At 49.3% G+C, this 25,758-nt stretch overlaps 1 protein-coding gene across 2 annotated transcripts in view; it reads right to left on the bottom strand.

The window, feature by feature from the left end:
* The window catches only part of LOC129385247 (1,5-anhydro-D-fructose reductase-like), a 214,320-nt gene that overhangs the window by 97,280 nt on the left and 91,282 nt on the right, over positions 1–25,758 (bottom strand). For both annotated transcript variants that reach the window (XM_072289417.1, XM_072289418.1), the window contains exon 4: positions 14,229–14,345. In XM_072289417.1, coding sequence (XP_072145518.1) covers positions 14,229–14,345 — 117 coding nt within the window. The remainder of the gene's footprint in view (positions 1–14,228; positions 14,346–25,758) is intronic.

The following is a 25,758-nucleotide window of genomic DNA, read 5'->3' as shown; positions in this document are numbered from 1 at the left end:
CTGCACGCGCTAGGCAAGGCTGCAAACAGAGATCGATAAATATAGGCCACAAAGAAGTTACAGGTTCGCCCGAAAGGCGAAGCATTGATTGCAATAGTAAATTCGCACATAGCTATACGAATGAAGGATAGCAGTTTTACCGGCCGCATAAACGCGGAAACATTCGCTTACTAACTAATACTCCTTCATTCACCTTATTCCACGATAATTCTCCTTGATGCACCCTGATCCACCATCATCGATTTTAATCCACCCAATTCCTCCTTAATCCACGCTAACCCTTCTTCATTCACTTTAATCCCCCTAATCGACCATAATCCTCCCTAACGCAACTTTATACACCTTCATTCACTCTCATCTACCTTCATCGACTTTAATCCACCTTAATTATACTCAATACACCTTAATCCTCCTTAATTGATCTTAGTAAGAGAAACCACTAAGAAATAACCACTGCGGAAATGCGCCAGCAGCCGTGAAAGACATGAGAATGCAGTTTAAAAAAAATAAAAAGTTAGGTAGCCTAAAGGCCCAGCGTGACCATATGGCAACGCGCAAGATAACACGCTCGTTGACAGATAAATCAAACATAAATTTTTTACAAATGGTCATCGAAGGTCACATATTCGATGAGCAATATGGAGGCAAGGATATCGGACTATTGTTTAAACAAGTAGTGAAAAAAAAAACACATTACCTCTTGGAGTGATGCATGGCGACGCTACTCGCACAGCAACACTTATTCCCGCCTTTGCGAGAAGCTCCCACAAAACAACTGATACCTGCTGCCACGTGATACCCATAAAGAGAACTCTCATCTGTCTAACGGCATGTCAAAGGCGATTTTGGTGCCGTTTTGTTAATCTTAATAAAATGAAATCCACTGTGCAGACTAACGTGACCATATGGTCACACTGGTCCTTAATGGGTTAAGGTGATTGTAGAAGTTTGAGGCACAGACGACCGCGTCATCAAGGTAGACTAAACGGGTCTGTCATTTCAAGCCAGTCAATGCCGGGTCCACACTGGAAAGTTGCAAGTGCCAAGCAAAGACGAAATGCCTTGACCTTGAATCCACAGAGGCCGTCTGGCGTGATAAAGGCGGTCTTCTCTCTATCCCTCTCGTCGAATTCGATTTGCCAGCAGCCCGTCTTCAGGTTTATTGATAAAATACTTTGCATTGCACAGCCGGTCCAACGTGTCGTCCATGCGTAGTTCGTGATTTTGTTCTGGCGACGATAACTGACGCAGAAATGCAGAGTTCCATCCTTTTCAGCACGATGGCAGGCAACGCCCACGGGCTTGTGGACGATGATGCCGTCGCGCAGCATCTCGTCGACTTGTTGCCTTATAGCTTCACGTTCTCGCGTCGAAACTCAGTAACGGCTCTGGCGGAGTGGGCAATCGCATTCTTGGATTATTATGCGATGCTTAGCAACTGGCAATTGTCGAATCCTTGATGATGACGAGAAGCAGTCATTGTATTGCTTGAGGAGACCTTTGACCTGTGCTTGCTTATGCCTGGGAAGACTCGGATTCATATCGAACGCTGGTTCAGTAACACGGACAGTCGTTACAGGTTTGGATGAATCCGCGAGGACGAACGTTTCACTGACTGTTGAAACTTCTTCCATACTTTCGTGCCTTCGTTCAGGTTCTTGGCTAAAGTTTGTCAGCATTGCTTTCGCTTTTCCTTCATACAGTCGAGCGATTTCTCTCGTCACGGGAATTTCACGGCCGAGCAGTTGGTCGCCCTCGTTGGCACCTTCTACGTCTGCGCGTGTTTTGGTGTCGACGGGAATGATAGTGGAACAAGGCGAGACGTTGACTTGATCTTCGAGCACACTCAATACATGGTGTCTCAGAGAACTCTCTCGCGGTATCGACTTGAGGCCCATGTTCGCGCCGTGTTAGTTCAGGAAGTCCATGCCGAGTATAACGTACGTTCTGTGAGCGTGGTGGCAATGTAACGAACGTCGCAAGGTAAATCTGGTTATGCACTGTAACCCTTGTCGTCCAAATTCTAGTCCGCGTGTCCCCCATCTGTCCGGATTTGGAGGCCTTCCCATGCAGTCTTTGACTTGGCGGTGACGGGTACCTTTACGACGAAGTAGTCGGCTCCTGTGTCCACTAAGGCGGTGACCACGCGGCCGTCGAGAAGTACTTCGAGTTCGGTGGTTCTTTGTCTAGCGTTGCGGTTAGGACGCTGCGTCGGGTCACGACTGCGTCGCGTTGTCCTGGTGATATTACATTGGGTCGTCAAATCTTGAGTCAGTGGTGTTTTCATAGTATTCGTCTAGTCGGTGGCGTTTCATTGCTACATCGTCGAGATGGGTCTTGTAGCGTCGTCGTCGTCGGCGGCGGCGGAGGATCTTCGGCACTTCAACGAACAGCAACCGCACCTGCATCGGTCGCTGTGTCCAGTTTTGCGGGCTCACGTACCGGCCCCGGGCTCGGCCAGTGTACGTTCGGCGCTGCGGTGACACGTAGCCTCCCGGTGACGGCGAATGGGAAGGCCGTCGATGAAATAACTAGAAAGGTTGAACAGCTACCTTGCTTCTCCACAAGAAAATAATTAAACTACCTATCAAGAAGGGTCAGGCAAGGAGTCACAATCTCTCCACTGCTATTCACTGCATCCTTAGAAGCATTCAAGCTACTAGAATGGGGAGGCTTAGGAGTGAGGATCAACGGCGAATATCTCAACAACTCTCGGTTTGCTGATGACATTGTCCTGTTCAGCAAGACTGGGTATGAAATGCAACAAATGATTGAGGACCCTAACCGAGAAAGTGCAAGAGTAGGGTTGAATATACATATGCATACAAGACGAAGGGTTTCGTGCCAGACCCGAAGATATAACACTAAAAAAAGAAAAAAGACGAACGTTATGGCATATGTTTTTACTGGCGTTTCGGCCGGAGTGCCGGCCTTCGTCGTAGTGAATGCAAGTGTAGTCGCATCACAGTTATACATCTAGACACAAGACACTTATCACTTTGTCCCGCACGAACATGCGCATGATCATCATCATCATCAGCCTGGTTATGCCCACTGCAGGGCAAAGGCCTCTCCCATACTTCTCCAACTACCCCGGTCATGTGCTAGACAAACCCTAATCAATCAAGTCATGTCTAGACAAACCCATGTGCTAGACAAACCCTAATCAAGCCCTACACAAACAAAACACAAAGCGAGCACATGTTGAAAAAATTAAAAATAGCCAGGTAGTTCTACAAAACAAAGCAGATAGGCAACGCCACTACATGTAATCACATAATCATGCGGTGATAAAGAAGCACAAGCTGCGCACGAGTAAAATACCAAGGCTAGCGCTGTATTACGCACTGCAGCAGAAAGCAGGATTATAAAACGCACACACGGATAGATTTAACAACGCACACGTGGAAAAAAACCGGTGTATCATGTATTATAAAACCAAAGCTTTCTATCGTCTCAAAATTGCAACAGCCACGCCCGTAGCATAAGTCATTATGCAACACGTGCAGCTTATGCCGTAGCCGTAGCTGCCAGCCGCCGGGCACAAATCTAAACTTTCCCAACATAGAAAAACCTCGTAGAAAAGGCCACCGTGACCACGTGCACAAGTAAGAACATATATGTAAACTGGTCAATCTAAATTAGTCATGCAGGTTAGTTTTCCGATGTTTTCGTTAATACCAGAAGAAAGAGCGTTGAGCTTGTATATCAGGTAAGACTCGCGGACTAAACGATCGTGGTGAGAAGGAAAACCAGATTTTAGTATGGTCACTCTAATACCGTCGAAAGAGTGTCCAGTTGTACATAAGTTTCTTGACAGTGGAAGGTGTGGGAAATGCTCTTCGTGAGAACGATGATTATTAAGTCGAATTCTAAACGGCGTTTCTGTTTGACCAATATATTGTAGGTGGCACGTACCACATTCAAGCAGATAAAGGACGCTCGACGTGTCACAGTTGAAGCTACCTTTGATGCGGAGCGCGAAGTTTGAAGCCAAGCTTTTCGCTGTTATTGTAGTTAACATATGTGGGCATACTTTACAGCGTGGGTTGCTGCATGGACTACAACCTGCAGGTACGCGGGCGCCGATTTCAGAAGAGCGGAGCAAATCGCGAATCCTTTTTGAGCATCGGCACGCTACTCGCGGTGCCTCTGGAAAAATTGTTCTCACTTTGGTCAAGAATCTTTTCATGGCGTTTGAGAATGGCATTCGGAATTGACGCTGAGTGCGAAAAATGAGGTTAGTTGCAGGAGTGGTAGCTTCCGGCTTTGACTTCACGAGATTCCCTTTTGAAGTTACTGGCTCGTTTTATTGCGTCATCAATAGTTTTCTTAGGATATTGGCGGTCCACGAGTATACGCATTAACTCTGCGCAGTTAGCATCGAAATATTTTTGTTCAGAGCACATACGCCTAAAACGGCGTGCCTGGCTATAGGGGATTGCGGTTTTACAATGACGAACGTGGCCGCTTTGGAAATGGGGATATTGGCGCCTGTCCGTTGGCGTTTTGTAAAGTTTGGTTGACCGATTATTTCCGGCTATTGATACTGTAACATAGAGGAAGTCAATTTCTGAAGTCGAGTGTTTATGTGAAAACTGAATGCTCGGGTGAACAGTATAAAAGGCAGCAAGAAAGCGAAGAAGTGTCGATTTGCCATGGGACCCCACCAGAAACACGTCGTCAATGAAACGCCTATAGTGTAAAGGTTTTAGGGTGCAGTTTTAAAATAATTAACTTTCCAGGATGCCCATGAAAATATTGGCATAATTCGCCACAATCGATGTTCCCATAGAAGTACCACTGACCTACACATAATCATCATCATCATCAGCCTGGTTACGCCCACTGCAGGGCAAAGGCCTCTCCCATACTTCTCCAACTACCCCGGTCACGCACTAATTGTGGCCATGTTGTCCCTGCAAACTTCTTAATCTCATCCGCCCACGTAACTTTCTGCCACCCCTGCTACGCTTCCCTTCCCTTGGAATCCAGTCCGTGACCCTTAATGAACATCGGTTATCTTCCCTCCTCATTACATGTCCTGCCCATGCCCATTTCTTTTTCTTGATTTCAACTAAGATATCATTAACTCGCGTTTGTTCCCTTACCCAATCTGCTCTTTTCTTATCCCTTAACGTTACACCCATCATTCTTCTTTCCATAGCGCGTTGCGTCGTCCTCAATTTAAGTAGAACCCTTTTCGTAAGCCTCCAGGTTTCTGCCCCGTACGTGAGTACTGGTAAGACACAGCTCTTACATACTTTTCTCTTGAGGGATAATGGAAACCTGCTGTTCATGATCTGAGAATGCCTGCCAAACGCACCCCAGCCCATTCTTATTCTTCTAATTATTTCGTTCTCATGATCCGGATCCGCAGTCACTACCTGTCCTAAGTAGATGTATTCCCTTACCACTTCCAGTGCCTCGCTACCTATCGTAAACTGCTGTTCTCTTCCGGGACTGTTAAACATTACTTTAGTTTTCTGCAGATTAATTTTTAGACCCACCCTTCGGCCTCTCCAGGTCAGCGAGCATGCATTGCAGTTGGTCCCCTGAGTTACTAAGCAAGGCAATGTCATCAGCGAATCGCAAGTTACTAAGGTATTCTCCATTAACTCTTATCCCCAATTCTTCCCAATCCAGGTCTCTGAATACCTCCTGTAAACACGCTGTGAATAGCATTGGAGAGATCGTATCTCCCTGCCTGACGCTTTTCTTTATTGGGATTTTGTTGCTTTCTTTATGGAGGACTACGGTGGCTGTGCAGCCGCTATAATTATCCTTCACTATTTTTACATACGGCTCGTCTACACCCTGATTCCGCAATGCCTCCATGACTGCTGAAGTTTCGACTGAATCAAACGCTTTCTCGTAATCAATGAAAGCTATATATAAGGGTTGGTTATATTCCGCACATTTTTCTATCACCTGATTGATAGTGTGAATATGGTCTATTGTTGAGTAGCCTTTACGGAATCCTGCCTGGTCCTTTGGTTGACAGAAGTCTAAGGTGTTCCTGATTTTATTTGCAATTACCTCATTAAATACTTTGTAGGCAACACAGACAGTAAGCTGATCGGTTTATAATTTTTCAAGTCTTTGGAGTCCCCTTTCTTATGGGTTAGAATTATGTTAGTGTTTTTCCAAGATTCCGGTACGCTCGAAGTCATGAGGCATTGCGTATACAGGGTGGCCAGTTTTCTAGAACAATCTGCCCACCATCTTTCAACAAATCTGCTGTTACCTGATCCTCCCCAGCTGCCTTCCCCCTTTGCGTAGCTCCCAAGGCTTTCTTTACTTCTTCCGGCGTTACTTGCGGGATTTCAAATTCCTCTAGACTATTCTCTCTTCCATTATCGTCGTGCTTGCCACTGGTACTGTATAAATCTCTATAGAACTCCTCAGCTACTTGAACGATTTCATCCATATTAGTAATGATATTGCCTGCTTTGTCTCTTAACGCATACATCTGATTCTTGTCTATTCCTAGTTTCTTCTTCATTGCTTTTAGGCTTCCTCCGTTCCTGAGAGCATGTTCAATTCTATCCATATTGTTGCGGGAAGGAAGAAGCGCTCGTCTATTTACAGGTGGCTTTTAATGGCTGAGCCAGCAAGCGTAGAGCATCGATACTGCTAAACACTTCCTCGTCGTCTCCAAGACCACCATCAGCGTCGTCTTCTTTCCACATTACCGACTGTGACATCACCCCCGTCGGAAAAAGCACCTCATTGGTGCGGCTCATCGGTCTGAGAAAGGTACGGTTTGAGACGGCGGACGTGGATGATGTCAGAGAGAGGTGAAGGCACGGTGGCATCCAGCGGAGACACTTCATATGTGACAGGGGTCACCTGGCGAAGGATGCGGTAAGGGCCATAGTATCGCGAGAGGAATTTCTCCGAAAGACCCACACGCCGAGTTGGATACCAAACTAGCACAAGAGCACCTGGTTCATAGCCCACGTCGTGATGGCGCTGGTGGAAACGACACTTCTGGCGTGTCTGTGACTATGGTCGCTGTGGCTATGGCATCCCGAGTGTACTCTGTCGGCGAGTCGCGTGTGGTCGAAAGGAGAGTCTCGAAAAGCAGAGTCAGCTCGCGGCCGAAGGGGAGATAGAAGGGTGAATAGCCAGCTGTGTCGTGGCGCGAGGAATTGTAGGCGAACGTGACAAATGGTAGAGCAATGTCCCAGTCGCGATGATCGGAGGAAACATACATTGCTAGCATGTCAGTTATTGTGCGGTTCAGGCGTTCGGTAAGACCGTTAGTTTGAGGATGGTAAGCGGTAGTAAGTTTGTGTTTAGTAGCACATGATCGAAGTAGGTCGTCGATGACTTTGGCAAGAAAGTATCTGCCGCGATCGGTGAGAAGTTGACGAGGTGCGCCGTGGTGCAAGATAACGTCGTGAAGCAAGAAATCAGTGACGTCTGTAGCGCAGCTGGTCGGTAGGGCTCTAGTAATGGCATAGCGAGTTGTATAGTCCGTAGCGACGGCAATCCACCTATTTCCGTCCTTGGATATAGGAAATGGTCCGAGGAGATCAAGGCCAACGCGAAAAAAAGGGTCGGCCGGTATATCCAAAGGCTGTAGCAGTCCGGCAGGAGGCACAGCTGGTCTTTTTCGGCGTTGACACGACTCACACGCGGCAACATAGCGCCGGACAGAGCGGTTTAGACGGGGCCAACCGTCGCCGAATTCGGTCATAGGTCCGCGTGACGCCAAGGTATCCAGCGGTGGGAACGTCGTGCAGTTGCTGCAGTACAATCTGTTGCAGATGAGACGGAATGACGGTTAGGAGCTCGGGCCCGTCGGGGTGCATGTTGCGGCGATACAGGATGCCGAACGAACGAGTGAAGGGAAGGGATGGATAGTACGAACATGTCAAGGGATGGGTCAGACGGAGCAGAGAGCAGGCGTTCGATAATGGGGCGTAAGGACTCGTCGCGTCGTTGTTCAGCGCCAATGTCTTGCAAGGCTGAGAGCGAAAGAACGCAGATCGGTGCGACATCCACTAAACCGTCCGGTACATCGACGGGATGACGAGACAGGCAGTCGGCGTCCTGATGTAGACGACCCGACTTGTAGACCACAGTGTATGTGTATTCTTGCAGCCGTAGGGCCCAGCGACCGAGGCGTCCGGTGGGATCCTTGAGGGAGGAAAGCCAACAAAGGGCGTGGTGGTCGGTTGTCACTGTAAATGGTCGACCATATATGTAGGGTCGGAACTTGCCCAGCGCCCAAATGAGGGCGAGGCACTCGCGCTCAGTAATCGAGTAATTGCGCTCGGCGGGAGAGAGGAGGCGACTGGCGTAGGCGATAACGCGGTCGTGCCCACATTGGCGTTGAGCTAAAACTGCGCCGATGCCGTAGCCACTGGCGTCAGTGCGGATTTCTGAAGGAGCGGAGGGGTCAAAATGGGCGAGAACAGGAGGTGTGGTAAGCAGCGTGATGAGCTGCGAGAAAGCAGACGCTTGTTCAGAGCCCCAACAGAAAGGAACGTCTTTCTTCAGGAGGTCAGTAAGGGGATGGGCAACATGGGCGAAATTTTCCACAAACCTGCGGAAGTAAGAGCAAAGGCCCATAAAGCTGCGAACATCTTTGGCTCAAGTTGGTACGGGGAAATTCTGCACAGCATGAACTTTAGCGGGGTCGGGGCGAATGCCTGACGAATCGACGAGGTGTCCGAGCATGGTTATTTGGCGGTGACCGAAGTGGCACTTGGATGAGTTGAGCTGTAAGCCAGCAGTGCGAAAAACAGAAAGAACAGATGAAAGTCTTTCAAGATGAGTCGCAAAAGTTGAAGAGAATACGATGACGTCATCCAAGTAGCACAAACTGATGGACCATTTCCAACCACGCAAGAGCATGTCCATCATCCGTTCAAAGGTCGCCGGGGCATTGCACAAGCCAAATGTCATTACTCGGAACTGATATAGGTTGTCTGGTGTGACGAATGCGGTCTTTTCACGGTCCATTTCATCCACGGAAATTTGTCAATATCCAGAGCGAAGGTCTATAGATGAAAAATAAGTGGCACCGTGGAGACAATGCAGAGCATCGTCAATGCGGGGAAGTGGATATACATCTTTCTTGGTGATCGTGTTTAGATGACGATAGTCAACGCAGAATCGCCAGCTGTTGTCCTTCTTTTTGATGAGAACAACACGGGAACGCCCACGGGCTGGAAGAGTGTTCAATAATCCCTTTGGCAAGCATCTTGTCAACCTCGCTCTGGATAACTTGTCGCTCAGAGGGCGACACCCGGTATGGGCGTCTGCGAACAGGTGCTGCATCGCCGGTATTTATCCGATGCGGCACGACCGTAGTTTGACGCAAATGGCGATCGTTCAGATCGAAAATGTCGGAGTAGGACTCGAGGAGGCCACGGAGCTGTGCGGCTTGTTGGGTTAAGAGGTCCGGTGCAATCATCTTTGTAAAGTCGTCGGTCGGGACTGATGCAGAAGGCGCAGAATGAACAGTGGTCGAAGACGGCGCAACAGATAGAGCAGGAATGTGGCACTCGTGCGTTGGTGACAACGTGGCAAGAGACATGCCTCGAGGGACTACTTGCGGGCACTGTCCGAAATTTAGGATCGGAAGACCTGTCTGATTGTCCGCAACAGAAACGATGGTGTGTGGGAAGCAGACATTGTGAGAAAGCAGGACTGACGTCGCGGGAGTAAGGACATAGTCTCCATCAGGTACAGCTGGGCTGGCTAAAACAGGGATGAAGGTTGCTGCAAGAGATGGCAGGCGTATAAAATCCGCGGAACAAAGCTGAGCTGGAGCTTGAGCAGGAAGGTCAATGGGAACAGGTAGGGGTAGGTCAAGTTGTACAACACCGGCGGAACAGTCAATCAGAGCAGAATGGGCGGACAAAAAGTCGAGTCCGAGGATCACATTTTGAGGGCAACGTTCAAGCACACTAAACAAAACGGACGTGTGGCGACCGGCGACACTGACACGAGCAGTACACATTCCAAGCACAGCCGGAGTTCCACCATCGGCGACCTGGAGCAGTCGAGTCGGAGCAGGAGTAAGTACATTTTTCAAGCGCGTTCGAAGCTCCGCACTCATGATGGAAATTTGGGCTCCAGTGTCGATGAGTGCTGTAACGGGCAAACCATCCACGTCCACGTCCAGAAGGTTCCGATTAGTAGGCAGGGTCAGCAGAGGAATTTCAGGCCGGTGTTCTAGAGCAGCGTAACCTCCAGGAGCTGCCCCAGTTAGTTTCCCGTCGGAGAGCGGCGACGGTAAGCTGGGGATGGAGAGCGACGCAGCTGGGGCGAACGGGAGCGGCGACTATGTGGTGATGGCGAGCGGCTGGTCGCGGTGGCTCGAGCGTTGTCAGGTGCGTCTTCAACCTCGGTGGAGAGTGATGGAGGGCGAGGATTCAGTGGGGAGCGGCGGTAGGCGGGAAAGCTTGGTCGAGAGTGGGCTGGCCAGGAACTTCGACAGTGGCGAGAGATGTGCACACGTCCACAGTAAAAGCAGATAGGTCTATCGTCATGGGTGCGCCATTCGGCCGGGTTGCGATAGCTCGGATACGGACCGTATTGGATTCGGTGAACAGGGGCAGAGGCAGCAGACGAAGCAAGGTCAGGACGGCTGGCGGAACAGATGGATGGCAGGCCTACATTGGCAAGTTCTTGGCGAATGACCGACTGAATGAGAAACACAAGCGGCCGGGAATCGTCAAAGCACTGCGTGACTGGCGTGGAAGGAGACGCTGCTTCGATTTCTCGCCGAATGATACGTACGACGTTCTCGCAGGAGGTGGACTCACGCGGTGGACAAATGTCTTCGCACGTCGACGAAGCTGCGGTATTAGGTAGACGAGTAAACTGTCGAACTATGCGGCGACTCTTCGCGTCTTCAAAGCGGCGACATTCTTTAATGATCGCATTGACCGTTGTGATGTTCTTATAAACAAGCAGGTTAAACGCGTCGTCCGCGATGGCCTTTAAGACGTGGCTGACCTTGTCTGCCTCTGCCATATTGTTATCTACCTTGCGGCAAAGAGCGAGGACGTCCTGGATATACGCCACGTAAGATTCAGTGGACGTCTGTGCACGGGTCCCTAGGTCCTTCTTCGCAGCACGTTGGCGGCCGACGGATTTGCCGAACAAATCTCTAAGCTTCTGTTTACACTGGTCCCAACTCGTAATCTCTTCTTCATGTGTTTCGAACCAGACCCGTGCTGTTTTCTTGAGGTAGACCATTATATTAGCCAGCATAAGCGTGTTATCCCACCTGTTGTGTGCGCTGACCCGTTCATAGTTTTGTAACCAGTCATCGACGTCAACGTTGTCAATCCCGGAAAACATGCCGGGGTCGCGAGGCTGGGCCAGGATGACCGTCGGTGGCGACGACGGGGCCGCGGTTGAACTCTCTCCTTCGGATGACATGGCGGCCAGGTTACGTCCGCTGCGGAGCTCCGTCTTGCTCAAGTGGTTACCCCGCACCTCCACCAATGATGTTACGGGAAGGAAGAAGCGCTCGTCTATTTACAGGCAGCTTTTAATGGCTGAGCCAACAAGCGTAGAGCATCGATACTGCTAAACACTTCCTCGTCGTCTCCAGGACCACCATCAGCGTCGTCTTCTTTCCACATTACCGACTGTGACAATATTATACTTCCTTATGTCAGCTGTCTTACGCTTGTTGATTAACTTGGAAAGTTCTGCCAGTTCTATTCTAGCTGTAGGGTTAGGGGCTTTCATACACTGGCGTTTCTTGATCAGATCTTTCGTCTCCTGCGATAGCTTACTGGTATCCTGTCTAACGGAGTTGCCACCGACTTCTGTTGCAGACTCCTTAATGATGCCCATAAGATTGTCGTTCATTGCTTCAACACTAAGGTCCTCTTCCTGTGTTAAGGCCGAATACCTGTTCAGTAGCTTGATCCGGAATTCCTCTATTTTCGCTCTTACCGCTAACTCATTGATCGGCTTCATATGTACCAGTTTCTTCCGTTCCCTTCTCAGGTCTAGGCTAATTCGAGTTCTTACCATCCTATGTTCACTGCAGCGCACCTTGCCGAGCACGTCCACATCTTGTATGATGCCAGGGTTAGCGCAGAGTATAAGGTCTATTTCATTTCTAGTCTCGCCGTTCGGGCTCCTCCACGTCCACTTTCGGCTGTCCCGCTTGCGGAAGAAGGTATTCATTATCCGCATATTATTCTGTTCCGCAAACTCTACTATTAACTCTCCCCTGCTAGTGCCTATGCCATATTCCCCCACGGCCTTGTCTCCAGCCTGGTTCTTGCCTACCTTGGCATCGAGGTCGCCCATCAGTATAGTGTATTTTGTTTTCACTCTACCCGTCCCCGATTCCACGTCTCCATAGAAGCTTTCGATTTCCTGGTCATCATGACTGGATGTGGGGGCGTAGACCTGTACCACCTTCATTTTGTACCTCTTATTAAGTTTCACAACAAGACCTGCCACCCTCTCGTTGATGCTACGGAAATCCTGTATGTTGCCAGCTATATTCTTATTAATCAGGAATCCGACTCCTAGTTCTCGTCTCTCCGCTAAGCCCCGGTAGCGCAGGACGTGCCCGCTTTTTAGCACTGTATATGCTTCTTTTGGCCTCCTAGGTTCACTGAGCCCTATTATATCCCATTTGCTGCCCTCTAATTCCTCCGATAGCACTGCTAGACTCGCCTCACTAGACAACGTTCTAGCGTTAAATGTTGCCAGGTTCATATTCCAATGGCGGCCTATCCGGAGCCAGGGGTTCTTAGCACCCTCTGCTGCATCGCAGGTCTGACCGCCGCCGTGGTCAGTTGCTTCGCAGCTGCTGGAGACTGAGGGCCGAGGTTCGATTGTTGTGTTCATATTGTGTTGTGTTCAGGAGCCAATCCTGCTCTGGTGAGGGAGTGCGTTGCCGGTTCTGGTCACCGGGATCAGGCCACACTCCAGGCCTGTTTATGCAATTTTATCAACACGTGCATTTTTTTTTAATCCGGTGGAAAATAGCGCGGCACCGGGATTCGAACCACGGACCTCTTGCACGCGAGGCGGGTGTTCTACCTCTACGCCACCGCGGCGTCTCACATGATGGCTACCATTAAATTGAAAACTATCTAATTCCAGTATGGGTTTTAATATGCTCCTCAGTTTGAGAACGCTAATGGGCTTGTCAATTGCATTAGAAAAATTTTCAGTGGGCCTTGTTGGTGCGTAACTGTCAAATATTTTTCAAAGGGCAAAAGAAGGAACACGGCACAAAAGGAAAGTCATTCACAAGGCAGGCGCCACTTTCAACTGCTTATTCGAAGACGTCGACATGAAATATATATATGACACAGGCACATGCGCAGATCCGTTATGTAAAAAATACAAGATATGAATATATGGACAAGATATGCCTAATTCATATGCGCGTCAAGGTATGCGAATTGTTTTGTGCACACGCTTGACGAAGCCTCACTGATGCAACGTTCTTTTTATGTGATATGCTTCCAGTATCAAGCGGGCCTGCTCACAGTGGCTTTTACCCAGAATCCTTGCGTCACGAAATGCCTCACATCCTTCGCAAGAGTTCACGTGATCCGCCAATTGCGTTCTTTCCGTATTTTTAATATTCAAGGCGTGCTCTCTAATGCTGTCATTCACACACCTTCCTGTTTGACCGATATAGCGTTTGCTACAGGTCAAAGAAATGTCATAGACAGCTCCGCTGGTGCAGTTTAGATAGTGTTGCCGAAAGATGCACTGTTGGCCCTATCTAAACTGCATTTTGACATCATGCCGACCAAAGCGATAAAGATAAACGCATATCTAGAATAATAATAATAATGGCCACGAAACTTCTGAGGAGTTAGCAAACCAAACGGGTAAAAAAGAAAGTTCGCCAGCACTTTATCTATCTATCTATCTATCTATCTATCTATCTATCTATCTATCTATCTATCTATCTATCTATCTATCTATCTATCTATCTATCTATCTATCTATCTATCTATCTATCTATCTATCTATCTATCTATCTATCTATCTATCTATCTATCTATCTATCTTTTTCTAAAAGAACGTTACTCACACGCCCGCTTGTTGCAGAGCCAAGCGGGAGAAACGAGGAGGTATAATCGAGACCGCATGTTTCACCTGCCCGCAAAATTGTAAATTGCAGAATTCGGTAATCTCAACACTGAGGACACCTTCATTTCGCTACCCTGGTAAGTCAGCGTCGCGAGCAAGCACTTGGTCGTGCTCACCTGCAGTGCAGCCGGCCTTATCGTCGCCATTGTGAGAATCCTGGTCACCTGTTCCTTGTTGAAGTTGCACAGGCCGATTGACCGCGTCATTCCCATGTTGGCCGCGTCTTCCATGCCCTGCTTGGGACCCAAATTTTGTTTTATTTTACAAAGACGCTCATGTGATGGATTAGTTTTTTTTTTGTTTTTTTTTTTTTTTTAGGTTTAACATTTCGAGGCTTTCCGGAGCAACGAGAGCCACCATGCGTACCGGCCGGAAGGCTTCCCATCATAGTCTCCGGCCACAGTCTCTACGTGCACCGGACGCCGGTCACGCATCGGCGGCTGCCGATCGTGCGCGGGCTTGATTCGAGCGCGCGAGGTCTAATATTTGATCTACATAAAATTAACAACGTCTCCTACTGTTTTCAGAAGCCCGTTCCTGCATACGTAATGGATGGTTACGATGCTTCGACGCACCGACCGAGCACTTCTGGTTAGAGGTAGAAAGGGCATCCGAGGGGCCTTATATTTATGTTAGTCACGGCCATACGAAGAGACAGACAATGACGCAACATAGTCAGATTGTTACGGTTAATTCAAAGCGCAAAAATAACAAACCAAAAGGAAGTGGATGAAAAGACAACTCGCTACATAAGAGACAAGCCCACATCTTCCGCATTACGCGTACGATGTTTTACTAATTAAGCTACCGTGGGGCCTTCCTCTGGCCCGCTTCCTTGATGGCGGCTCAGACTATTGCTCTAACCAAGAAAACTTGCACCCTTTGGGGCATTTCTTCTTGACCCCAAAGGATCCACGCCATTCGTCTGGCGTGCCTTTCTTTAACGCTGCGCGATTACGAACAGTGCAGCCTGAAACACCATTTTAGAGCGAAACCCTTTGGCGATAGAGTGCCAAACATTTCGAGGCTTTCCGAAGCCTCGAAACTCGCGACTTCGCGACTGAACGAGGACGTAGAAAGAAACAGATACACAGAGACAGCGCTTCAAAGCCACAAGCCATCACAGCCAGAAGCGCTGTCTCTGAGTATCTGTTTCTTTCTACGTCCTCGTTCAGTCGCTCTTATACACTCTATCATGGATTCCAACCAACTAGCCCGCCAACGTGTTTTAACCTAGCTCTAAGGCGCCCGTTCCTGTGCTGAGCGTCGGCGTCGCTCGGCGTAACCGAGAGAAAGAGCACAGCGAAGGATGAAAGAGTGAACGCGGAGTACAGCAGGGGACGAATGACGGCGATAGCGAAGAGAGCGCGAGGAGGGAAGCGATGGAGGAGGGTACGGCGAAAGCGTGAGAAAAAAAAGCGTAATGCCGCGCAAGGAGTGTTCTGCGGCGGCGATCGTTACGAGATGGCGCCAGAGTAGCGCGCTTCGTCTGTTCACCGATGACGCCATCGACAAGGCATGCGGCGAGCGCGCGTCCACCGATACCATATATGGAAACAAAGAGCTGCATAAGCGGAAGTCTGTCCGTGGCGACTGCTGTGAATTGCGCCCACGCGTCACTCACGCGCTGCTTCTCGCGATATCCCGCTAAGCGAGGCAGTCGCGCCACACTTGGCCGACGTGCCGCAACGTGCCGCGTGAGACAGCTAGATTATCCGCGCCAGCCAATATATAGCGAAATGAAAACACGTATAGCGCTGCGCTCAAATTTCGCAGTATCTTAATCGTCGGTGATATTTCTGTAGAGGAAAGTAGCGATCACAGAGTTTTTAAGAAAGAAAATGCAAGTAAGGCAGATTACATTTATTGTTCGTGGACAAGATACCGGAAAATAGGTCAACCATGCGGTTTGACGTGCATAAAATTGAAAAAGAAATTATTCAATGCAACAACTACAGAACATACTTTATTCGATAAATACGCTCATTCATCGTGAGAGATGAAAAGCGCACGTGAATTGTTAGTTAAAATTCTCTTTCGGGGACGGCCGCTAGTCCTGCATGACATCCCACAGTACATAATCGATGACGTCTAAATCATTTGTTAGCACATTGGGCGCGCAAGGGACGCAGTCACTGCGGCTGACTGCAGGCGTTCTCTTCTCCTCGCTGCCGGCCATTGACTCGTTTTGATGGCGTAGTTCCCGTCGTGGTCTCTAGATCACGGCGCATGAAGGTTTGAGACAATAAGAAGCCTTTATGTAACCAGGCTCAAAACAGAGTTATACGGCACACAATAGGAAAGCAACAGAGAACAGGAATGAGAGAAAGTTTTATGGTATTTACAACAAATTCGTCGAAGCCGTAGAGTCGAGCAAGCTCCGCTGGTCCCGACGTCAGGGCGGCTGGCCCGGCCCAGAGGTGGCGAGGACGTCGGGTCGATGCAGCTACACCGCTTGGACCTCTTCGCTGGGCCTGCAGATCGTAGCCCCAGCAACTCGGGCATGTCTTCATGGTGGAGGCGTCGTCGGGTTGTTGCTGCAGTTCCGAGTTGCGCACGCTCAGCCAATGGATCGCAGAATGTGGGCACGGCCTCCAGCGGACTGTCGCAGACTGTCTCCGTAAAGCACCTGGCCCAAATGGGGGCGAAAAGCAAGGGCACCCGTGTGCCGTGCATTGGGTGCACGTTAAATATCCCCAGGTGGTAAAAATTAATCCCGAGTCCCCCACTACGGCGTCTGTTATAATCACATCGTGGTTTTGGCACGTAAAACCCTTGAATCTAACCACGAGGCTGGTCCGGAGTCCAGGTCGCCGTCCTCTCCGCTATCCCAGATCGTAGCTGGAGCTCGTGCTTTGTGATCCTCCCTAATTGTCCTGGCACCGTTTCTGTTATAATTTCTTCGGCGCTTTTGTCCCTAGTTGGCGCGCTGAATTCTGTGGGCCTTTCCTCTATTTGCCACTTTATGCCACGTCTCTTGACTATTACCTCACGCTGTCTTCTTTGCTCTCTTCGCTTGTGTTCCTCGTTCAAGGTTAAGAATGGCATAACACAAAATACACATGGCATAAACGATGGGGCGAGTACCAACTCCAGGAAAATTTACGTCGAGGTAGACATCATGCGCATGAGTGTACAGACAGCAGTAAGCACGAAGGGCAGGTATCATTTACATTGCCGTATCTAAAAATGCTTATTGCGAAAGAGCAATAACGAAGTAACGCTAACGCTGTGCGCATCCTTTATCTTGATATGAAACGCCTCTACCAATTCTCGGGCAACTTGGTCGCGGCTTTTGCCAAGTGTCCGCAAGCACCCGTTCATTAGCCACTGTGGATGGGCAAATGTGAGCCTACTCTTTATGGAGGCATCATGTTTCCTTAATCGGAAATTAATACATCGGACGATTTGGCCAATGTGTTAATTTACTTATTTGACCGTACCGTAAGTAAGAGATCTTTCGTACAGCACAGTGAGCAAGGGCTTGGCGTGCCTTTTCTCACATCCTCGACGTGGTTTAGGCACGTAAAGACAAAGCAGCCAAGTGAAGATAGACAAAGCATCGTCTTCGATTTCCTTGTCCGCTGCGGATACGCCATTGGCGTGCCGACCGAGCCGCCTCGAGCGTAGTTCTCCACTACTCCGCATCATTATGCAAAAGTGGTGCTGCGCTCAGTAGAACGATACTTGTGACAGACGGCGCGCAACAAATGAAGCACGCAGAGTTAAAACTTCATCTGCAGCCGTCAGCCTGTGCAGTGTTGAGGTCCGTGTTATTATTGCAGGCTTGCAAGTTGCTAAAAAATATTGAAGCTTCTACGACAACAATCTGAGTGGCCTAGTTAGCGGAAGCTAATCTCCAAGGTCGTATCACCGTAGTAATCACCAATCACTTATGGTATTTCTGCCTCAAAGAAGATCAACGTGCACACTTGTTTCTTCGCCCAGGGGGGCTTAAATCAGCAGTGTTGTCACTGCAGACAAGAGCAGCAGCGGAGACCACTTGTGCGCGAAAGCAGCATTTTAAAACAGTTCCTAAAGCGCGTTTTCACCTATACGATTGTAAGCATATCCCTAGGGGTGGACAGCGCAACCAGGACGAAGGACAAAATGGAGTACACGATACGAGTGCAGTATCGTGCACTTCCTTTTGTCCTTCGTCCGGGTTGCGCTGCCCACCCCTAGGAATATGTTCAGTCACCAACTCGCCCAGCTTGCTGTATTGATACGATAGTAAGAAAGTTTTACCAACGATGCAATAATGTGGTGCTTCCACTATCTCTACAATATTGTTACGTGGAAACGTCAAAAAGGGTTTATATACTCTATTTACACAGCGACAGCGAGTGGCGCCACAACCACGATAATGGGGCACAGCTCACCCTCTTTCTCGTCTGGTATACAGCTTTGTCCGCATCACATAGGTATGGTATGGTATGGTATGGTATGGTATGGTAAAACTTTAATGAAGTCCTGCAGATCGTGAGTCTTCACGAAGCGGACCGCTCCCACGTGGGAACCGGAAGGCCGAGCCTCTCGGCCGCATCGTGGGCCTGCTGGTCAGTCCAGAGTTGGTCAGCCAGAAGAGGGCTGCGGAGAACCGCCTGCCATCTGGCCGAGCTGTTAGCAATGATAGAGCGTGACCGGGCACACCGCCAAAGCATGTGGTCTAACGTGGCTATTTCTCCACAATCGTGGCAGGTAGCAATGGTGTAAGTATCCGGATAGATTTTATGTAAGAGCGACGGATTGGCATAGGTATTCGTTTGTAGTAGACAGAGCGTTAATGCTTGAGCTCTCTTGACGCGCGGATAAGGAGCAAAGTAGGTTCTACGGCTGAGATAGTAGTGTTTAGTAATCTCGTTGTAGGTGGAGGGCGTGTCCCTGTTCTCTGGGGAGTCGGCTTCCGATTGGTCGAGGGTAACGCGGTGGGCAAGTTCACGCGCAGCCCCATGAGCCAACTCGTTGAGGTGGGGAGGAGCACCCTTCGTCTGACCCTGATGTGTGGGAAACCAAAATATGAGGTGGTGGGTGATTGCCTTGACCCCAATAAGTCTGAGGGCCTGTTTGGATACGGTGCCTTTTTCAAATGCTCTGACTGTAGATCTTGAATCACTATAGATGACATCCCGTGAGCTATCCAGCAGGGCAAGTGCAATAGCCATTTGTTCAGCTATTTCAGAGTCCCTCGTCCGAACCGAGGCAGCATTGGTGATTCCTTGCCGACCATCGACAGTGACGATGGTGAACGCCCGACGTTTCTTACAAGAAGCGGCATCCACAAAGCTGACCTGTCGCTGATCACTGTGTATTTGCCTAAGGAGGTTGGCCGCCCTTGCCGTCCTCCTACCGCGATGATGATCGGGGTGTATGTTCCTAGGTATTGGCGCGACCCTAATGTTCTCACGAATCGACGGAGGACCGTCAGAGAGCTCCTCCGCTACTCTATCGGGGTGATATCCGAGTTCCTGCAAGATGGATCTCCCTGCCTTCGTTGTTGCGAGGCGCGTTAGCTGTGCGCGCTCCTGGGCCTCTGCCAAGCTGCATTAAGCGCTCTGTACAAATGTATACGGGTAACCCGAGAACCCGATTGGTAATCTCCCTAAGGTGTGCATTCAATTTATCCCGCTCTGCCCGTTTCCATGGATGCATGGCTGCCACGTATCTAAAGTGGCACAGAACGAAGGCATGCATTAGTCGAATGAGGTTATCCTCCTTGAGTCCATGATGCCGATTTGATACCCTCCGAACTAAACGTCCCAAAACAGCTCGAGTGTCACTAGAGTCGTTGTCTATGATTTGATGCTCAATCAGTTTCATGGTATCCTGTATGGATAGGCCTGGTCTGAATCCTATCATACTATGGGGTAAATGTTTTTATTCTTCAGGAACCGGGAGAGTCGATTCAGGACCGCGTGCTCCGCTACCTTACCCACACAGGATGTAAGCGAGATGGGCCTCAAATTGTCAACGCTAGGTGTTTTGCCAGATTTGGGGATGAGTACTGCGAGAGGAGTCTTCCAAGGTAATGGGACGGTTCCATTCCTCCAAATTTCATTAATGTCCTCTGTGAGGTATGCGATTGATTTTTCATCCATATTTCGCAACGTCTTGTTGGAGATGCCATCCGGCCCTGGTCGTATCTACCATTGAGTCCATGTAGAATCCTACGAATCTCCTCAACGCCAAACTGTGCATCCAGGTAGGAATTGGCCTAGCCCTGGTATTCGAGATGTACAGGAGACCACCCTGAGAGGACTGGGAGACATTTGTTAGCAAGCGTGCGGATTAATTCGTCCTCAGAGGTCATTCGTGCGGCCTTATGTATGGTTCTACCAATGACACGCCTCTGATTAGACTTAGTATTGGTCTCGTTAAGCAGATGCTTAAGCAAGCTCCAAGTTTTACCATTGCGCATTTCGCCGTCTATCGAATTGCAAACCTCGTCCCACTGCTGTTTGGAGAGGGTTACACAAAGCTCCTCAATGTGTTTGTTAATCTCAGATATCTTTTTGCGTAGCCTACGATTATGTCGTTGACACTTCCATCTGTTGAGAATGGACTGTTTGGCCTCTAACAGATGGGCTAACCTGCTGTCCATTTTCTCAACAGGAAGGTCGGTGCAGACCTTAGAGGTTGCACGCCGAACGTCCTCTTGGACCTGAACCATCCACTGCTCTATGGTAGGTCGGGAATCTGAGGGAGGCCTCTCCTCCCGAAGCTTGCGGAATTTATCCCAGTCCGTGCGAGAATTCGCGCTGTTTTTTACCCACGATAGGAAGCTGAGCCTCACAAATATAGTGGTCACTACCAAGGTTCTCAGCCAAGTTATTCCATTTGGCCTCAGTCACGTTCTTGACGAAGATGAAATCAGGGGTAGAGTCACTACAAGTAGATGTCCCGATTCGGGTTGGAAAGTTAGGGTCAGTGATCAGCGTCAGGTACAGATCCATGGCATTCTGCCAGAGATGCTTCCCTTATTGGTATCATACTTATAACCCCAAAGCGGGGCATTAAAGTCCCCTGCGACAATAGGAGGGCTTGAGCCTGCCATGTCCACGGCCTTGCGATATATATAGGTGGCTCATAACATTGGCGTTCGCTACATCGGTGTGGTGAGTGCTGCGTGTTTGCTTCTCTTTTTGCCAGACTCATTAGCGCAGGCAGTCGGTAATGATTTTCGGTGTTATTAGTGATTTGGCTCGTAGACCAAGAATTGAGTGTCTTGCGGGTTAAATTGCTAGTGGGGAAGAAACACAGGGTGCTGGGTGAGCTTGGAGAAGTTGAAAATCCACGAACTCCTCAAAATTCATGAGCAGGTGGGCATTTCGGTTGGCCCTGCGAAAGGAAAAAGGCAGAAATCGGAGGTTTTGCAGAATAAGTATAGGAGTTAGGAGGAGGCCGGTGAGGCCAGGAAAATTATGTTCTAAGAGTGCAACAAACGAGAAATTCTGCGATCTCCTGATGGTAGCGATAAGGACGGGCCAATTAGTGCCGAATGTTTGCTCTTCATGTCGCCAGAACTCTCTCTAGTCCAAGAAAGCAGGTGCTAGGAGAGTATGAGTGTTTTCTGGTGGCCACTGTATTGGTAACTCACCTTCTCTAAATAAGGGATTTCAGTTTTCAGGAAGCGTGACTTTTGAAGGCAAACGAGATCGCTATGGAAAAATTCGAAGTGCAGGACCTCCTCCTAATTTGCGAGGAGTTGGGCATTTGCGCCGCAAAAACAAAAGGCGCAGTTCTCGACGTCATGAACCTCGAAGATGTGACGGTCGAGGGGCCTGACGAAGCTTCGGAAACCATTTTTGAAAGAAAACAGAAAGCAGAGGAGTGCGAGCGTGAAGGAGATGCGCAAGTGAGAGGAGTACGAGAAGCGCGAGCAGGAGGCTGCGCAACGGCACGCTCTTAGGATGGCAGACGCAAAGGTCGGATGGCAGATAGCGCGACGCCAGCTCCACGCTTTCGAGGCAGGCGAAGACATAGTGAATTTCTTCGCCCTTTTCGAAAGTGTGTGTGAGAAAGAGGGTGCCAGCCGGGACTTGCGGACTGAGAGATTACCAGCGCTAATCCCGTTGAGTATCGCTCAGTGCTTCGTGAACTGCTTGTCCGAGGAGAAAGCGCGATACTGTGACAGGCTCTGTTCAGACACTTTGGTCTGGAATTTCGAGCCGACCTCGAAGGCCAAAAATAGAGTGGCAGAATCCGTCGAGGATAGCTGCACGTGGCAAAGTTTTTCGCAGTATGCCGCGACAATCAGAGAGAAGCGACAAAGCGCAATATGGGAAGCAAAAGAGTAGCAAGTCTGTCCGTAGGAATTTTAAATCGGAAACTTGAAATTCCCCCGGCACCCATCAAGAGAAAGAGGGCGACGCTCCTCAAGCAGAGCAAATCAGCACGGAGGCGGCAAGTTCGGCCGCCCTGCCAGAAAATGTCACCTATGGCTGTTCGGATAGGTCAGAACATATGATGAAGGGCAGAAACACAGGAGGAGACTCGGAGACTGATAGACGTGTTCCCTATTGCGCAGCGGTCAGAGGACCACGGAAATATTCCCGAGGCAGCAGCGTGCAGTGACGAGTCAAACGTGTTAGAAGCGAGGAAAAGGCGGCAGAGAGCGATGAATTTTCCGCACAAGAAACGGAGGACCCGTTAGGCCAAGTGTGGAAGGAGGAGGCAAGTGCAGCCAGCCTGCCAAAAAGAGCGCAGGAAACAGAGGGCCTGTTAAGCCAAGTTTGTATGGAGGCGGCAAGTTCGGCCGGCCTGCCGGAATATGTCACCTATGGCTGTTCGGATAGGTGAGAACAGATGGTGAAGAAAAGGCGTATAGGCACAAGAGGAGAAAGATGGACGCGGTCGAGGCGTCTGGAATCAAACGTGCAAAGCGCCAAGGCGACACAGGCAAAGGCGCGAAAGTCAGGATCCAGCCAAAGACTGAAAAAGCGAAGGACGGTAATGCTTAGGCCAGAGATCGGCGTGACGCACGTCGCGAAAAAGAGTTTCGCGAAGATTCAGGCGCAGTAAACGTCGCTGAAACGCATGGAGGGCGTCTACTCGTAAGCAGAGGGACAAAGGGAAGCGTCCTGTAGGCTGCTGCAAGGGCTGATCACTCGCGAGGGCAAAGAAAGTCAGCTGCCTGTCACCTATAGGGGAACAGTGAGCGTGCGGGTCTGTGAATGCACCCTTCTAGCACGCGGAAGCTGTTGTTCTAAAGTCGCAGCTACGAGGAGCGTCAGGCGAATTGACCTTCTTCGGCACTGACCTTCTTCGCGACCACGCTTTGCGAGAACCTCGGAAGGCGCGGCCCTCTCTAGCTCGTCTGATAGGATTTGTTAAGGCCTGAAAAGGAAACCAGGAAGAAGCGTTGCAAATTGTTTTCTTCTTTTGAATTCATTTTGTAGGAGATTAGTTACGCGCTGAACGTTTGACAAGGCGTAAGGAATACCACAATTTTTTTTTAGACTATTAGCATTTCTGTCTCAGGGTAGTTCCGTTGTAGAAAGTTTATGTGACGACGCGTGTAGAACTGCAAGGCAAACAGGTCAGTGCCGCATACAGTTTGGAAAGCCACGCGCAAGTTGCGCAAGTTGATAAGTTATGCTTTGCGGGAGTTCATAACGAGTCACGTTTGATTTGGCAGGAGTGCTTTTGGAGAGGTTTTGTAGATTGCGTTCATGAGCTTTAATTTCTTCGACGACATTAATATTTTGGCACGTTTGTGTTTGGGGAACATTTATTAGACAGAAGGCATCGTTGGTCTTTTATAATCGTGGTATGGCAGATTTTTTTTTTAGTTAGATTACTTCCATGAAAACGTGACAGCTGAAGAAGGAAAGCGTCAGTATTTTAGTTTCTTTTCTTACACGGAGGTGAAGGCTGAAGATAAAGAGCCGGCTCAATGTAAGTTTGGTTGCGACTTGTTTTGGATTATCCCTGAATTTTTTTTTTTTTGAAGTTTTGTTAATATTGGTCAGATTTGGTGATTTATTCTAATCACGATGCGTCGTATTAGCATCATTAAGAAGCCCGCTAGAAGAAAAGCAGTATAAGTGAGGCCTTCCGAGCCAATTCAGGAACGTAATACGGTTTTCAGATGGTTTTCCCTTTAGTTGATTTCGCAATTTGGCGTTATGTAATGATCATGCAGCTATCTGGTGCTTTGTGGTTCTTTCTTCTTTCTTCTTTGTGGTGAATATTGTCTAAATATTGTATAATTTTGTTATGTTTTCTTTTGTATTTGTTCATTATGTATAAGTGTTATTAGACTGCAATTACCTTTGTTTTAAAAGCCTTGCTGTGAAGCCTCTGCCAAGCGAAAGGGGGCTGCGGCTTTGTCAAGCTGTTTCTGACAGCTTTTTCCGCGCCTCCGCTGTCTGTATTTGTACAAGGCAGAAATAAAGAATTTGAATTTGAATTTGAATTTGAACTGTTACGGACATGAAGTAATTAGGGCCAGTTCTCCATTCGCCTTCCTGACCTGAAGAAGTTCTAATTCATGATTAGTTAGCTTGATTACGTAGACCCGCTTCTGTCTATTTGAGAGAACACATAATTGGAAGTTTCTGGGTACTTGTACCAATCAACGTGCACCTTGTGTTTGAGGGTTTTCGTTTCGGTAAGGGGTCGTCAGATTTTTTGAATTCGTACAGTCTGGCGATGAGAGTGGCGTGCACATGGTGCTTGAGGTTGTGCGTGGCTGACAACGGTCGCTCCTTGGAGCTTGTCCCTTGCAGTCCAGTCAGAGCCCACCTACCAAGAAGTCTTGGGCCAGAGATCGTCATTCTCAGAAGCTGCGGCCCATGGCTTCGAACAACGCAGGCATCAAGCCGGCCGATCGAACAACTCGACCTCCCGATCTGGCGGCGGGTTGTGCCCAGCGGCCCTCCAGAGCGGGGAATGCCACCCCTGCGACAGTTGTCACGCGTCATGCTACGATTCTTCACACTTGTCAGTAACCCAAATTGGCCTGTCCACGCCGGAGTGAAGGTCCGTGCAAGGCTACGCTTCTTGTGGTGCACCTGTCAGCCGCACAAACTGTCATGACCACGCCGGGGATCGGAACCAGCGTGCGTTCCTCCTACTTTCCCTGCTTGTGCCCAGTGATGTGCGTGCGTTTCCGACCGCCTTAGGAAAAGGGCAGCCAGCTCACTAATACCATCGGCTCACCGACACCATCAGCTCACAGACGCCGGGATTGGTCTCCTGACGCTATCCATCTCCTGACGCCGGATTGGTGGAAACCATGAACAATGTCGACGCCGGGCATCCAGACGGCTGCGAAGACGACGACGACGCTCGGAAACAGTGCGACTCGGACATGCCAAGACGCTACCATAGTGTGCTCCGATAGTTGGAGCCATTTTATAATCTCAGCTATGTACATTTTTGAATATATTCCTTTTCTTCACTTCCTTAAACGTTGCTCGAAACTCTTTCACCCGGCACCTGGCAGGGCACCATCGATGGAAACTTCGTTGGCCGCGCGTGCCCCGGACTTCGCAACACCAGCAGGCTTGAGAACCATCGATTTCGTCACCCATGCACCTTTCTTGATCCAGAACGTATCTCCCGGGCTCAGGCACGCCATGGGCCCCTACAGTGATCTGCCTAAAGGCGCCGGAGCACCTCGTGACTGGGGTCACCTTGAAC

Source organism: Dermacentor andersoni, chromosome 7, assembly GCF_023375885.2.
Source record: "Dermacentor andersoni chromosome 7, qqDerAnde1_hic_scaffold, whole genome shotgun sequence".
NCBI classification, from domain to species: domain Eukaryota; kingdom Metazoa; phylum Arthropoda; class Arachnida; order Ixodida; family Ixodidae; genus Dermacentor; species Dermacentor andersoni.
Note: the sequence above shows the minus strand (reverse complement) of the source record. Positions and strands in the feature narration are given on the sequence as shown.